Source organism: Triticum aestivum, chromosome 7A (assembly GCF_018294505.1).
Source record: "Triticum aestivum cultivar Chinese Spring chromosome 7A, IWGSC CS RefSeq v2.1, whole genome shotgun sequence".
Taxonomy (NCBI): domain Eukaryota; kingdom Viridiplantae; phylum Streptophyta; class Magnoliopsida; order Poales; family Poaceae; genus Triticum; species Triticum aestivum.
The window spans coordinates 512,011,880-512,029,445 of NC_057812.1; the positions used below are offsets into that span (position 1 = coordinate 512,011,880).

General features: G+C 42.8%; 1 protein-coding gene across 1 annotated transcript; it reads right to left on the minus strand.

Annotated features, from left to right (window-relative positions):
- Positions 1-585: 585 nt before the first annotated feature.
- On the minus strand, positions 586-7,833 carry LOC123147896 (polyadenylate-binding protein-interacting protein 8). The gene is made up of 10 exons (XM_044567216.1): positions 7,251-7,833; positions 6,626-6,736; positions 6,500-6,544; positions 5,225-5,297; positions 5,027-5,139; positions 4,849-4,908; positions 4,032-4,079; positions 3,866-3,934; positions 1,067-1,128; positions 586-966 (listed from the first exon to the last, which is right to left on the minus strand). The coding sequence occupies exons 1-10, from the start codon at positions 7,662-7,664 to the stop codon at positions 909-911; spliced, it is 1,053 nt and encodes a 350-aa protein (XP_044423151.1). The 5' UTR covers positions 7,665-7,833; the 3' UTR covers positions 586-908.
- Between the last annotated feature and the right edge of the window lie 9,733 nt (positions 7,834-17,566).

Sequence of the window (17,566 nt, forward strand, 5' to 3'; positions counted from 1 at the left end):
GCCTGGGTTTGCATAAAGTACGGATTTAAGATATGTGGCTGCCGAGCATGAGAGACGAGGGGCCAGATTTGCTGTAGATACTCTAAGGCTCTACTTGGATGTATGAATTGGAGCACGCATTCTTTAGACCGAAGTAGATAAAAATTAAACTCCCGTTTGGATGTATGAATTGGAGAGATCAGTGTTGCATTGGGCTGGAATACCCAATCACCAAATCAACAAGAATACTAAGATGGAGTTGATTTCTCAAAAAGAAACTAAAATGTAGCTAAATACGAATTTTGTTTAGTTGTTCACTGAGTTGACTCTTAGTTAGCCTGACAGCTGACAGGATCGCAGGCTCCTTGTCCAAGGCCGGTCGAGGAGTGTTTTGGTTCCTCTTCGATCGACTTGAAAATCCTATCACGACACCTATTTTGAAACCACTGAAGTATTTCCATTTGTGAGAAATGGTGGGCCCTGCTTCTAACGGCCACACACAGCCACATGCCCCTGTCCACTACCCCCGAAAGATGCCCTTCATAGCATGCATAGTGCAGCAAGCTTATGTTACACGCACATCAACATCAGTGAGAATGAAGTCCGAAATAGAACAAGCCATAGACATTATGGTTCCAATGCCTGTCGAAGGCAGCTACAGCATCCATCCATAATTAACAAACGGATTAATAAGGATATAGCAAAAAAAGAAGAAGTGAAAATAGAGCTCCCAGCGAAGAACATACAGATGGGTCTCTCATCTGATCAGCAAGGAAGGGCCTTCTTCTAGCCTAGATAACCAAAACGGTAACACTCACTCTCTTCAACGACAGTTACTGATCCGCGACGCAACAGTCTCTAAGGCCACGACTAGGGGTTTGTTGCCCGGAATTGCTGCCCTGGACGCCGGCTTCAGACGAGAGACAGATTCAGTGCGACATCGCACGAGGCGAACGGGGACGCACTGGGGTCTTGGATGGGCTCACCCTGCACAATCCACAACAAGGAAACAGTTGAGCACATCGCCATAAATCAGCTTTTTAAAAGTAACAATAATTCAAAACATGCATGGAAAGCATGTGATTACCTGACAGGAAGCGAGCCAAGAAGCATGCCACTGCAGTTCAGGGCCAAAATTGCTCCTTCTGCCTACATGTACAAATAAAAGAAAAAAAGGTCAAAAGGGCTAGACAAAGACTGTAAAGCCAAAAAAAACCTCACATATGGTACTGTATATAGAAAATATAACAATTAGGTACAAAGATTTCAATCAAGCAGTTGTGACAATATGCCGACACCCAAACGAAACCAGTAGATTTTCTTTGCAAGGAACAACCTTAAAATAAACAATAGTATACCAAGGAGAACATTATAATTAATAAGTAATGAATCTTGAATGTGTCATGCTTTTAAGAGATTTAGAGTACAACTGGGTAGAAAATGGCTCACATTTAACCATAGAAAGAGTACCAACAAATTGTGAATCAGTCATAATAGTGCTCACATTTAACCATAGAAAGAGTACCAACAAATTGTGAATCAGTCATAATAGTATCTCCAAACTTGATCAGCTACGATATACTTACTGTACTTACTAATGACATCACACCAAACTTCAAGCATATGAGACTTATAAAAGCTTTCTACTTTTGTCCTAACTTCTGAACGTTTCCACGCGGCAAGATGAACTAATTCAAACGTAGTTAGATTGGAAGCAGCCCTTGAATAACCAAATCCTTGATACCATCAATTCCAAAATAGTAGATGACTCTTCTTATGTTTCATATTCTACAACATGAAACTTTGATGTTACTTTTGTACAAAATACGCAAGTATAACATCATACAAGATTATATTGTGAAAGTAGTTTTTATGAAAAAAAACGATGGTAATATGTCCACCTAACTAACATAAATACTCCTTTTTAACAAATAGTTAAGTCATTGATAGGGAAATTTGACTGCACACTTACTAAAGGATGTCTATTTGGGAATTAGCCTTTTAACAAATATTTCGCTATGGTAAAAATGTTTGAAACCGGTAGGATAGTATCACATTTGGAAAGATTTAGGAGAAACCAGTGAGATGTTAATTGAAATGTAAGCAATGGCATGCAACAAAGACAATACAACAAAATACCAAACTGAAAAGAAAAGGTTCAGGTAAAGCTAGACCGATAATCATTTGCATCCAGCTAACATAAATAGTTTTTTAACAATTACTCCCTCCATATCAAAATATAAGACATTTTATATTTTGATAGAGGAAGTAGTTGTCAATGATAAGGAACTTCCACTATGCAGTTTCTAAAGCATCATCTATTTCGGGACTTACATGGTGGCATACAAGATTATGACAGCTTGGTTTAACGAACATGGGAATTAATCACAATCAGCTTATGGGAATATTGATAGCTGGGTAATTAAACCAGTAACAGAGAGATATCGTATACTAAGGGGTTACTTTTAACAATAATTTCACTATCAAAAACTGTTTAGGTGGTACAATATCACATTTTGAAAAATCTAATGGGGAGAAATCAGGTAGATGTGGTTGAAATTCAAGCAACAGTGCCTAACAATGACTGAAAAACACTGAAATCGCAACAGAGAAGTGCAAGCAGAACTGAGCTAATGTTACAGTATAGTACACATCACTCGGTTCTCACGGGTGTGCCTTTCTAGATAGTTAATGTCTATACAGTTTTTGCCTTTTATAAAGAATATTTGATCAAATGATGCTGGAAAGGCAAATTTACTTGTCAATTCCATGATTTGTCAGAAACTTTGCAGTTTGAAACATCGTGCAACGTGCATTTCGCTTTCAAAATATAACTGAATGTCAATCATGCACTTGGTGACTTCCCAGGGCTAGGAATTGGACATATGGTGCGGGGGGTTCAGAAGTTAAAACTTGACATCCTTAAGAACAAGAGTGCAGGCAGAACTTGACATCCCTAATGACAGTCCTTGGATCATGAAGTTTGAAAGATACTCGAACATGATTTTAGAAATTTTGGGTGGGAGTCGCCCCCACCTAGAGACCTTGGTTAAGAAAAAAATGACTTCTGAAGCAAAATGTCTCTGAGTTTCAGATCATAAGGTAAGCAGCTTGCTGCATGCTTTGCAGGATGGTTTCAGAATTCAGACTGAATAAAAATTTGCGCATTCTTAGTGTTATTTTAGAGCAGCATGTTAGGAAAGCAACTTATTGAAGGCCCAAGGGGCATATATATATTACACATGACTTGAGGTGCAAGGAAACTAAACATAGACTAATAAGGACTCCTAGACCAATACTAATACTCCTTAACACTTTCTAGAATGTTATGCATAAACAACTTGGAAGTACTGCTGTTATTGTGTACCAGAGGCCGAAATGTTTGGCCGCTCTACAATTTATCTGATGTTTCCTGTAAGAACGGAAATCAGAAACTAGGTGCAAAGGATCAGATGCTTGGCAACTTCCATCTGACTTTTTTGTAAGAACAGAAACTGTGTTTCTGATTATTATTATTTTGGATGTGCATAAACCAGAAGGTGTTGCAAAGGAATGATTGAATGTAACACAAAGAAAGGAGAAAATAATGTGTTGCGCAATACAAATGTCAAAGGATGGTCAAATTAAGTTCGACTGTGAAAATTAACACTTCTATAGAATGAAACAGCACAGCAGATAGATAGTTACACACACAAAAGGTTTCTTTGGTTATATGTTTGCAGTTTCTTTATGTAAAAGAAACTACAGTTGTTGGATTAGTACATAAAGAAAATCTTATATTTATCTACACTTTAGAATCTTAGGAGATTAGCAGCATTTAGAAGGTAAAATAGAACATTATTGATAACTTATAATGAATTTAAGTACAATATCAAGTTTTGCTTACCTGAACAAACTCAACAAAGGCAATGCATGTGGCATGCACATAATCACCGAGCAGCCTCAGTCGAGCAACCTAAATGGAAAGGGAAAGTACCAATGTCTTGAGGAAATGACTTCATCTGAGTCATCCAAGAACATGTGTTCAGAAAGATAAAAGCATTAGAACATACCTCCCCACAAATTCCCTCAAAGAAATTCTTCACAACATCCTCTGGAACCTACATGTTCAGACAAAGAGAACTAAGAAAGCAGAAAGATGCAGTACAAACACCATATCAAACTCCGTGAGAAATCACCAAAGAACAACAAAAGGATATCTGGATTTACCGTTACAAATTGTCCTTTGGCTTAGTTATTTATCTTTATTCTAGATCATAATTGAAATGTTCACTGCTAGAAAATAAGAAATGAAGTAATACAGCTCATGATATTAATTTAGGAGTCTAGGCACATTAAGCTTACACAAAAAAATACCTAGACTATTATAAAAAGGGATACCGAAACAAAAGAAATCTGGTAGACACATAAACTAAGCCATCCATTCCGATTAAGATCTAATATCAACCCCCTATCTCAGGACATGGCTGAAATTTGTGTGCAAATCTGAAAGAACAGTCCGTATTAGTAACAATTCTCACGCCTAGATTTCAACTTGTATAATGTAATGTAAATCATGCGTTATTGAAGGAACTTATTCAAAATTAGCAATAGCTAGCGCGAACCCACAACCCATCATAACCGGTCATCTGAGTGTACGTTGGTTCAAATGGAACGGATTTCAGTTCCAGCTAATACAAAGTACCTAATACCAAATCAGGCTACTAAGTTACGATCACAAAACATCAACATATCAAGTGAGTCTTTAAACTGCTCACAAAAGAAGGAAAGAACATCCAGCTCACATTTTGCACGCTCTCATGATAGGTATGATTACAATTTACATGTGCAGTTACAAGCATAACAGAAATGAAAGAGAAGGCAGCATACATTTTTGTCAATGTTAGTACAGTACACAGTCCTTGATACCATTTCTTTCTCATCCTCCGTCTGCACAAAAAGCAGATTCAGGCTAATATTATTATAGATATCACAAATCAACTAATAGTATAATCTATATCTATATTTTTAGAAAAAGAAAACTGTGTGATCAAATATGTTTACTTACTCGAGGAAGAAATTTGGGGTTCACAGGCAAAATAGCAGTCTTAGATGGCAGAACTCTGACAGGATAAAAACCAAGAATGGTTCCACCAAGCGTTAAAGCTGCTCTTGCACCGACTGCAGAAAAAGTAGAAATTCATCCAGGATTGCTTCTTACAACATAACAATTATGAAATAGCAATTTATATGTTGAAGATACTACCATCATCAGCGAACTCGATAAAAGCAAAACGCATCACTGAGTTTGGATCACCACAGATACGGCAATCTACCACCTACAGGTGCAAAAGATGGTTAGAAGATTAAGTCTAAACAATGAGATAAACAAGCAAGCATCCAATGTTGCCTATATATAGCAACTACTTAAAGCAGGGGTTGATCCAGGAATTTCAAGATTGGGGTGTATTTATGCCACACCTATTTACGCCACATCGCTTCAAACTCGGAATATAGGGATACAATCATACAACACCTGTTTATAGGGATATATAATATCTGTTTCGTGGAAGATAGTAATTCTCATCAATTGATGATTATGACAATTAGGACAGGATGTTCCAGATTGACTGGAATCAAATATCTGATACATCAGTTACACTTAAATAGGGTTATGTCTTTACGGGAGGTAAAAATAAGAGCACCCCAGAAGACACAAGAGAGCCTGGCACTGGTGAAGGTGGACTCAAATAATTTAACTTCAAGAGCTGGTGCAAGCACCTTACCAAAGGGATGTGCATAAAAAAATGGTGCAGCAGAGGATGATCTCTCTGTCAATACTCAATACACCAAAGACTGCTAAACTAAATATTAGTAAAAACGTGGTAGTGGTTGGGTTATTTAAATGAGGATTGTTCAGTTTTGATCAATTTAGTTGTGCTTCTGAGATGAGTAAACAAATGGCATCCCACCTTAATTGACAGCAAGTATAACTGTGGCACAAATATGCTGGTTTGTAACTTATAACTTAGCATACTAATAGGGAGAACTAAACTATATGAATAGATAAGAGTAAGAAAAATGGTTAGGCCATATTCCTATTGGGTTGGGACAAGTTATCTCATGCCAGGGATCAAAGAGGATTGGAGGAATAATTAAAGAATTAATTAGAAAATAAGGGAACTATACATATTTGTTTCAGAGTGCCTTCAATCAAATGAGTCGAAACTCTAGAGTGGCACCCAGGTGAATTACATCTATTTCATGTCATAGTACAAACCCATGCTTGCGGTGTGCTACAACGTACAGACAGAAATGAGTTCCAACATATTCTGGATTCAAGATATCTAACATATACAGCAAATTCATCCTAGTTACCAGATGATGAATTCCACTTACACCAGTTTTGTCATGCAATATTTTAAGCGATTAAAATAACATATAGCTTATCTTATTTTAAGACATAGAAAAACATCATATGACAAACAAACATCATATGTTATCAGAACTAGGATCTAATATTAAGGAATTAAGAGCATACTTGACCACAGTTTGAGAAAACCTCAGCAAGTTTCTGTTCAGTGACCTGCAAATCAATGGGGGATTCCGGGATCAATAACAAAACTGAAAAAAAACACAACAGCTCAATTATCTTTGATATTCTCACATGTTGATCAATGTCTGAGACATAGACAGTTCGCCGTACACTATCCTCCCTATCAGTTCGCCGGGGCCGAACTCCCATCCTACGTCTCCCCTGGTTGAAGCCATTCCTTCTCTGTAACCACAGAACAATGCAGCTGATCAATATAACCAAGAAAGAAGTGCTGCCCCCTAAAACCCAAATATGGTGAAATGTACAATTAGCATTGACAAACAAATTCATGTGAAAAAACTAGCAACAACTGAAAAGCAAACGGATATGAAGTCAACCACACGAATCCAATAAAACATCAACGTTAGTATAGTCATAAAAACTGACATCTCTTGTACAAGAAGAGGGGAGAAGAAATCGATCGATCTATGAGAAAAATCCGTTCAACAAAGTAATTCGCGTCACCCAAAATTGACGGTACCAACATCAGAACCCAACTACACCTAAAACCCTAGAAAAAAGATCAACCCCCGAGCCGATCGCGTGGGAGAGAGATCAAAAAACCCAAACCCATCAACATCACCATAAACCTCAAATCTGATCGACTGATCTGGCCACAAGGCGTCGTCAGTCCAAAGCCCCCACAGGAAACAAATCGAAAAACCGAGCCCAAATCGGCAATTCGGGTCGCGCTTACCCGTCGATTCGGCTGGCCGTTGGCGGATCCGTCGCTGCTGGAGTCCCTGCCCCCTCCGCCTCCGCCACCGACCACCTGCAGCACGTGCATCTGCTGATGCTGGAACGGGTGGTGGGGCGCGTAGTAGTCGATCGCGGGCGAGACGAAGACGGGCGCGTCTGCCGACAGGCGGCGGGCGCCGTCCCCCTGGCGGCGGGAGAGCGGCACGAACTCCTCCGCGGAGGGGTTCAGCTTCTTGAACAGCTCCTCGAGCTTCCTGACGTCACTCTTGTACTCCCTGACCTCGTCCTCCCTGGCCTTGGCCGCCGCGGCGCCTCCCGCGGCCGCCGCATCGGCCCTCTCCGCGCCCGCCCCGGCCGCCGCCGGCGGCACGGCGTCGGCGCGGATCGGGCCCTCGGCCGCCACGGCAACCATTTCCGCCCGGCGACGAATCTCACCGCCGATCGCGCCCCCGGCACTAGCGGCCCCCGTGAATTGGCGAGGAAATCGAATCGAGCGAAGGAATTCGGCGTGGGGGTTGGGTTTTTATTATTTATTGGGGCAGCGGGGAGGGAGGAATGGAAGGAAAAAAGCGTGGAGGAGGCGAGCGAGATCGCTTTCGGGGAGGTTGGCTATAAATAGGTGCCCAAGCCCACTCTTTTCTCTACTGCGACTAATATCCTTTTTCCTTTTCGTTTTCGTTTTTATTTCATTTTCTCCTGCGCCACGAAATCCTTTCTTGGGGAGAAATAAATTGCCCCCGGGCGTATTCGTGTCCGTTTCTGTCCGTTGTGCTCCTGTCACCGTATTTATCCGTTTATTTTTTTGCTTATCCTTTACACCGAAAAAAGACTTTCTTGCAGGGAAAATAAAGAGTTGTATCATTTTACGGGGAAGGTTTTCGGTGGGTAGATTGAGTCGTATGGGCGTGTGGAATGGCACGGCAAGTCATCTGTGCGAGTGGCGAGATCTTCTAAGCTCGCAACCATACGTGTTGCGGAGTCAGTGTGCACGTAGGGAAGCTCCATGTGAGATGGCACCTCTCGGGCTAAGCTTGCTTGACCGATTATTATGCGGCGCGCATGAAACTGATGTGTGGTTTGAACGACGGGAGTTGGAACGAGAGCTCGGAGTGCAAAGGTTGGTGAGACTCTGTCATCTGAGATCTAGCTGAGGGTTAGGTGGCCATATGATGCTAGTGGCAACAAGAGCAGAACGAGGATCATTTTCTCTTTTTTCATGAAAAAAGGGCTAATGTTAATAGTAGTCATTATTTTTTTAATCAAAATTGTAGGAATTTCTTTCAATGGTGTATTTTTTTATACACTTAGCAGTGTACTGGTTCCCTAGATGAATGTGACTATACATCAATATACGGGGCAATGTATCGAAAATTGGTTTCTGAGCTCGGGCTCAGCTAATCCCGAAATCTATACCACAGCCTTGCATGCAGATTCGTGCCACCAATGTATTTTATAGCCCGTATTTCACTTTTCCTAGTCCACAGCTGGTTTGCATTCAATGCGACGGCGTCGTCGCATTGGAGTGGCGGAACAGCCAGCGGATCGATGGATCGGCATCGTTTCTGAGCCGTGGACACCAGCGGACTCACAAACGGCGTGCAGGTGAGGCCGCCTTAAATGCATATCCCCTCTGCTCGTCCTCTACATGCAGCCGGGCAAAGAAAAAAGATCACCATTTGCCTACATGCTAACCCTGCTGCACTCCGGCCGTACCCTTTAGCAGAATGAGTTTACCAGAAGATAGGTTTCAGATAAAAGCCTAAAGCATCCAACATGGACAAGCAAATAGACCCAGTTAACACTGAACCAACGATCATATTACAAATGTTCAGGAAACATAGTTGTGCTCAAAGGTCTGTAACATGCCTCTCGAAAGTCAGGAACAAGCGTGGAGGAATGCTCACAGAAATACACTAGAAAATCCTCGGAGCAACAAAAATACAGAGTACAAATTCAAAGTTCATACTTCATTTTTCAGCAACAGCAAGACGCATTTTTCAGCAACAGCAAGACGCCTTGCGCGCGTGTTCCGGCGGTGCCCTTCCACACCGAAATTCTTGCATTTTCCAGGCTCAAGGGTTTCTTCAGAGCAGCCCTCTTTCCGGGCATGTAGTGCGTTTGTGCCCCTCTCGACGGCATATGCTGCAGAATCTGGTCCTCTTACTCAAACCAAACCTCTCGACGGCGTATGCTGCAGAATCTGGTCCACTTACTCAAACCAAACCTCTCGACAGCATATGTTGCATAATCTGGTCCGCTTACTCAAACCCTCGTACGGTGCTTTCTCTCTGCTATTTGTTGGTCTCCCAACACTCATTTGCTTTTTCTAGAGCCGTTAGGCCATGGAGAGCATTCACACTAACAGAGTTTCTAGTATTAATGCATATATCAGCACCTTCGTCATCAACATATGCAATTTCTCCATTGCCAAGTAATGTACCCGGAGTTAAGCCGGATATGCGGTCCTCAAAACCCAAACCATCTCTCCTCTCGGCTAAAGGTGCACCACTCACCAGTAAAGCTTCTAGACCACCAAACATCTGATCAACACTTCTGCACTCGCATCACCCATCCTCACTACCTCCAGGGCTTTCATGCAAGTGTCGAGTGCCTACATGTGAACGACAGGTTAAGTGAATTATCTTTCTGGTACTGAGTCCAATGAATCAAAACTGAGACCTAGCTCAGGTCTAACGACGCTCTTGTCAGGCTGCTCTGCATATTTGCGGATTGAAAGCTCGAGAGCGCTCATCCTCGATGGGCATGGCACTCGGTCTGGTGGCGCACTTCCGTGCCGGAGCCTGCATTTTTGCAAGATAAATTAGAAAATGCAGTCATTTTTCTGTTTTTATTCCACACTGGTGATTCTTCTAAATAGCAGGTTTCCTTTTTCATTTTATTTCCTTTTCAGTTTGCGTCATGGGCAATTTGCAAACATAACACAGCAACGCGGTGGACTTCATTCTCATGACCGCGAATCCGTTTTTCCTATATGATGCTCCTAATAGCAGTACTTTCTATTGTCATTTTCTCATTTTTATCCTGGGCTCGTGCCTAAATTTTTGCATCCTGAACAGGAATGCAGGGCCCTCATGTAAAGTTAATTTCTGCAAGGCATTTGCAATCCAACCACAGGGTTGCTGACATTTTTTCTGCCCCTTTGTTCGTTTTGTGTATCATTTTATATATAATGAATATACATATATGGTGCTCATGTAAAATCAATTTTTTGCATGAGAAAATTGAAGAAACAACAACAGGTGCTCTGACCTTTTTGTCCAGCACGGGGCTTGGGGATTCACCTTGTCAGTCAATTGAGCAGACTCGTCGGAGATTCCGCACGAAATCTACGAGAGGAACGGCGAATCGACGGCATTAGGGTCAGATTTGTATGCAGGGCAGTTCGAGCACATCTCAAAACTCAGCGGCGCCTGTAATCCAAAATAACAAAATTTGCAGAGATCTGCCCGGAACCAACCTGTCAACCGCGTCAAGGAGGAACTCCATACCCTTGGCGTCCATCCGTCGCTAGCCCGACGTTGAAACACCGGCGCCGCCGCAGTCAGGTCGCCCGTGCCCCGCGACAATCTCCCCTTTTTTTTGCCCACACCCTAGGTTACCACGGCGGCGAGGGCCCTCTGGAATGAGCTAGGGAAAGGGAGGACAAATCTACCTTTTTTTTCATTTTCTTCGCGCACAAGGGGTTCCCCTCCGACCGACAGGACGGCACAGATTGCGCCCATCGTCACAGACCCATTATCTGATCCTTGGCCCAGACTCAAAAAACAAACTTCCTGGTCTACGGCCTAGAAGGAAAGCCAACGTACTAGTCCACGGCCCAGACCGAGCCGCCGCGACATCCGTCGGGCCGTGCCAAGCCGTGCACTGTTTCGTACTGTATTCGGGGTTTCGCTGTTTTTCTCACGCTCGTATCTGACATCCCAGCTGGATTTGTTCACATCCCAAGACAGAAACCAACGAGCTAGATTACGGGTGCAGCTGAGCCCGAGCTCCAAAACGCCCCTCTCGCAATGTATGCAAACTTTGGTGTGTACTTTTGTGTAGAAGTTAAAAATAAAATTAGACTATGCAAATTCAAGTAAACAAGAAAGGGTAGTTAGATATGATTAATGAAGTTGACGCTAATACTACCTATTTCATGGTCATGTCAGCAAGCGTCGGCGCATGATTATATGTTTATAAACTCTAGAGGATGACCTTGAAGTTGCTTCCAAAAGTGCCCTAGCTCCTACTGGTTACATATCAACAACTTTAAATTTGGATTATAAACTCTAGTTTGACTGCGGATTTCCTTGTGAACTTGATTGGCACTCTAAGAAACGTATCGACAACTTTAAATTTGGATTCACTTTCTCTATTGGTTACATATCGACAACCATGTTTCATCTGATAGGAGCCAGGGCAATGTAGCCGAAACCTGTAAAGCACGAACTAGTTGCAGCTTAGGAGCAAGATCTATTTGGTTAGGCCTCTATAGAATCTCAATAAAAGTGCCCTAGCTCCTATCAGATGAAACGGGGTTGATCTTCGGTCTATGAATGTGCACTTTCCTTGCTAGGTAAAATCATTCCCGTGCACCATTATATTTTGGGGCTTCCTGATAAGGACATAACTACCTTGGATACGACCAAAAATATTGTATACATGTATATTTGTGAGGTGATTTCTAATGCAAACTATGCAGCAATTTATTTATGTTATCCAAGACAAAAATACTTCACAGACTTTTGTGTCATGTCTAATTGCAGGTGTATGGGCATTTGTACATATTGGGAAACGTTGCATGGAAAACAAGAAAAAATTATACGCACACGCAAGATCTATCCATGGAAATGCAAAGCTACGAGAGGAGAGAGTATCTTCATACCCTTGAAGATCGATAAGCGAAAGCGTTAATCAACGCGGTTGATGTAGTCATACACCTTCACGATCTGTCTCGATCAAGTACTGAACGTACGGCACCTCCGCGTTTAGCACACGTTCAGCTCGATGACATCCTCGCCTTCTTGATCTAGCAAGAGGGGCGAAGTAGTAGATGAGTTCCGGTAGCACGACGGCGTGGTGACGGTGTTGGTGAAGAACAATCTCCGCAAGGGCTTCGCTAAGCACAACGGAAACTATGACAAAGGATAAACTAGAGGGACGGGGTTGCTGACACGCGGATTAGTGGATCTTAATGTGTCTTGGGTGCTAGCCTTTCCCCTCTATTTATATGTTGAGCCTTAGAGTCGAAACTTGAAGTAAAAGCCTCCTCAAAGTCGGTCTTGCCCGAAAGGCAAGAGTCCCTCTCGGACTCCAGGCACAGACGCCAGGGTTCCCGGCGTCTGGCCCCTGGCCTCCGCAAAACTTTCTTTTGCACTTTCCAAATCCCTTGTGGGCTTTACCCCTTGGCTCAAATAAAGTGTTCTCGTACCCAAACATTTCGGGAAACATCCGAAACCCCTTCCGGTGAATTTCAGAACCCTTCCGGAGAGTAAACACTGTTGGAAATATGCCCTAGAGGCAATAATAAATTAGTTATTATTATATTTCCTTGTTCATGATAATCGTTTATTATCCATGCTAGAATTGTATTGATAGGAAACTCAGATACATGTGTGGATACATAGACAACACCATGTCCCTAGTAAGCCTCTAGTTGACTAGCTCGTTGATCAATAGATGGTTACGGTTTCCTAACTATGGACATTGGATGTCATTGATAACGGGATCACATCATTAGGAGAATGATGTGATGGACAAGACCCAATCCTAAGCCTAGCACAAGATCATGTAGTTCGTATGCTAAAGCTTTTCTAATGTCAAGTATCATTTCCTTAGACCATGAGATTGTGCAACTCCCGGATACCGTAGGAGTGCTTTGGGTGTGCCAAACATCACAACGTAACTGGGTGGCTATAAAGGTACACTACGGGTATCTCCGAAAGTGTCTGTTGGGTTGGCACGAATCGAGACTGGGATTTGTCACTCCGTGTGACGGAGAGGTATCTCTGGGCCCACTCGGTAGGACATCATCATAATGTGCACAATGTGACCAAGGAGTTGATCACGGGATGATGTGTTACGGAACGAGTAAAGAGACTTGCCAGTAACAAGATTGAACAAGGTATCGGGATACCGACGATCGAATCTCGGGCAAGTATTGTACCGATAGACAAAGGGAATTGTATACGGGATTGATTAAGTCCTTGACATCGTGGTTCATCCGATGAGATCATCGTGGAACATGTGGGAGCCAACATGGGTATCCAGATCCCGCTATTGGTTATTGACCGAAGAACGTCTCGGTCATGTATGCATGTCTCCCGAACCCGTAGGGTCTACACACTTAAGGTTCGATGATGCTAGGGTTATAAAGGAAGTTTGTATGTGGTTACCGAATGTTGTTCGGAGTCCCGGATGAGATCCCGGACGTCACGAGGAGTTCCGAAATGGTCCAGAGGTAAAGATTTATATATGGGAAGTCCTGTTTTGGTCACCGGACAAGTTTCGGGGTCACCGGTATTGTACCGGGACCACCGGAAGGGTCCCGGGGGTCCACCGGGTGGGGCCACCTGCCCCCGGGGGCCACATGGGCTGTAGGGGGTGCGCCTTGGCCTATATGGGCCAAGGGCACCAGCCCCTAGAGGCTCATGCACCAAAGGGACAAGAGGAGGGGAGAGTCCTAAAGGGGAAGGCACCTCCGAGGTGCCTTGGGGAGGATGGACTCCTCCCCCCCTTTGCCGCACCCTTCCTTGGAGGAAGGGGCAAGGCTGCACCCTCCCCCTCTCCCTTGGCCCTATATATAGTGGGGGGAAGGGAGGGCAGCCATACCTTTGCCTTTGGTGCAGCCCTCCCCTCTCCCAAGTCCTTCTCCTCTCCCGTGGTGCTTGGCGAAGCCCTGCAGGATTGCCACGCTCCTCCACCACCACCACGCGCGTTGTGCTGCTGCTGGATGGAGTCTTCCTCAACCTCTCCCTCTCTCCTTGCTGGATCAAGGCATGGGAGACATCACCGGGCTGTACGTGTGTTGAACGCGGAGGTGCCGTGCGTTCGGCACTTGGTCATCGGTGATTTGGATCACGACGAGTACGACTCCATCAACCCCGTTCACTTGAATGCTTCCGCTTAGCGATCTACAAGGGTATGTAGATGCACTCTCCTTCCCCTCGTTGCTAATTTCTCCATAGATAGATCTTGGTGACACGTAGGAAAATTTTGAATTTCTGCTACGTTCCCTAACAGTGGCATCATGAGCTAGGTCTATGCGTAGTTTCTATGCACGAGTAGAACACAAAGTAGTTGTGGGTGTTGATTTTTTTCAACATGCTTGCTGTTACTAGTCTTATCTTGATTCGGCGGCATCGTGGAATGAAGCAGCCCGGACCGACCTTACACGTACGCTTACGTGAGACCGGTTCCACCGTCAAACATGCACTAGTTGCATAAGGTGGCTGGCGGGTGTCTGTCTCTCCCACTTTAGTCGGATTGGATTCGATGAACAGGGTCCTTATGAAGGGTAAATAGCAATTGGCATATCACATTGTGGTCTTTGCGTAGGTAAGAAACGTTCTTGCTAGAAACCCATAGCAGCCACGTAAAACACGCAAACAACAATTAGAGGACGTCTAACTTGTTTTTGCAGGGTATGCTATGTGATGTGATATGGCCAAAGGATGTGATGAATGATATATGTGATGTATGAGATGATCATGTTCTTGTAATAGGAATCACGACTTGCATGTCGATGAGTATGACAACCGGCAGGAGCCATAGGAGTTGTCTTAATTTATTTATGACCTGCATGTCAACATAAACGTCATGTAATTACTTTACTTTATTGCTAACCGTTAGCTGTAGTAGTAGAAGTAATAGTTGACGAGACAACTTCATGAAGACACGATGATAGAGATCATGATGATGGAGATCATGGTGTCATGCCGGTGACGATGATGATCATGGAGCCCCGAAGGTGGAGATCAAGAGGAGCAAAGTGATGATGGCCATATCATGTCACTATTTGATTGTATGTGATGTTTATCATGTTTATTCATCTTGTTTACTTAGAACGACGGTAGTAAATAAGATGATCCCTCATAATAATTTCAAGAAAGTGTTCCCCCTAACTGTGCACCGTTGCGACAGTTCGTTGTTTCGAAGCACCACGTGATGATCGGGTGTTAGATTCCAACGTTCACATACAACGGGTGTAAGACAGATTTACACATGCAAACACTTAGGTTGACTTGACGAGCCTAGCATGTACAGACATGGCCTCGGAACACAGAAGACCGAAAGGTCGAGCATGAGTCGTATGGTAGATACGATCAACATGAAGATGTTCACCGATGTTGACTAGTCCATCTCACGTGATGATCGGACACGGCCTAGTTGACTCGGATCATGTAATCACTTAGATGACTAGAGGGATGTCTATCTGAGTGGGAGTTCATAAGATGAACTTAATTATCCTGAACATAGTCAAAAGGATTTTGCAAATTATGTCGTAGCTCGCGCTTTAGTTCTACTGTTTAGATATGTTCCTAGAGAAAATTTAGTTGAAAGTTGATAGTAGCAATTATGCGGACTAGGTCCGTAAACTAAGGATTGTCCTCATTGCTTCATAGAAGGCTTATGTCCTTAATGCACCGCTCAGTGTGCTGAACCTCAAACATTGTCTGTGGATGTTGCAAACATCTGACATACACATTTTGATAACTACGTGATAGTTCAGTTAAACGGTTTAGAGTTGAGGCACCGAAGATGTTTTTGAAACGTCGCAAAACATATGAGATGTTTTGAGGGCTGAAATTGGGATTTCAGGCTCGTGCCCACGTCAAGAGGTATAAGACCTCTGACGATTTTCTTAACCTGCAAACTAAGGGAGAAAAGCTCAATTGTTGAGCTTGTGCTCAGATTGTCTGAGTACAACAATCATTTGAATCGAGTGGGAGTTGATCTTCCAGATGAGACAGTGATGTTTCTCCAAAGTCATTGCCACCAAGCTGCTAGAGCTTCGTGATGAACTATAATATATCAGGGACATATATGATGATCCTTGAGATATTCGCGATGTTTGACACCACAAAGTAGAAATCAAGAAGGAGCATCAATTGTTGATGGTTGGTGAAACCACTAGTTTCAAGAAGGGCAAGGGTAAGAAGGGATACTTCATGAAACGGCAATTCAGCTGCTGCTCTAGTGAAGAAACCCAAGGTTGAACCCAAACCCAAGACTAAGTGCTTCTGTAATAAGGGGAACAACCACTGGAGCAGAATTACCCTAGATACTTGGTAGATGAGAAGGCTATCGATAGAAGTATATTGGATATACATTATGCTAATGTGTACTTTACTAGTACTCCTAGTAGCACCAGGGTATTAGATACCGGTTCGGTTGCTAAGTGTTAGTAACTCGAAATAAAAGCTATGGAATAAACAGAGACTAGCTAAAGGTGAGATGACGATATGTGTTGGAAGTATTTCCAAGGTTGATCAAATATCGTATGCTCCCTCTACCATCGAGATTGATGTTAAACCTAAATAATTTTTATTTGGTGTTTGCATTGAGCATAGACGTGATTGGATTATGTCTGTCGCAATACGGTTATTCATTTAAGGAGAATAATGGTTACTCTGTTTATTTGAATAATACCTTCAATGGTCTTGCGCCTAAAATGAATGGTTTATTGAATCTCGATCGTAGTGATACACATGTTCATGCCAAAAGATAGATAGTAATGATAGTACCACGCAAATGTGGCACTGCAATTTGAGTCATATTGGTATAAAACGCATGAAGAAGCTCCATGTTGATGGATCTTTGGACTCACTCATTTTTGAAAAGTTTGAGACATGCGAACCATGTCTATTGGTGTATATGCATGAAGAAACTCCATGCAAATGGACCATTTGGACTCACTTGATTTTGAATCACTTGAGACATGCAAATCATACCACATGAGCAAGATGACTGAAAGCCTCGTTTTCAGTAAAATGGAACTAGAAAGCAACTTGTTGGAAGTAATACATTTTGATGTGTGCAGTCCAATGAGTGCTGAGGCATGTAGTGGATATCGTTATGTTCTTACTTCACAGATGATTTGAGTAGATGTTGAGTACATTTACTTGATGAATCACGAGTCTGAATTATTGAAAGGTTCAAGTAATTTCAGGGTGAAGTTGAAAGATCGTCGTGACAAGAGGATAAAATATCTATGATATGATCATAGAGATGAATATCTGAATTACGAGTTTGGCACAGAATTAAGACATTGTGGAAATTGTTTCACAACTGATACAGCCTGGAACACCA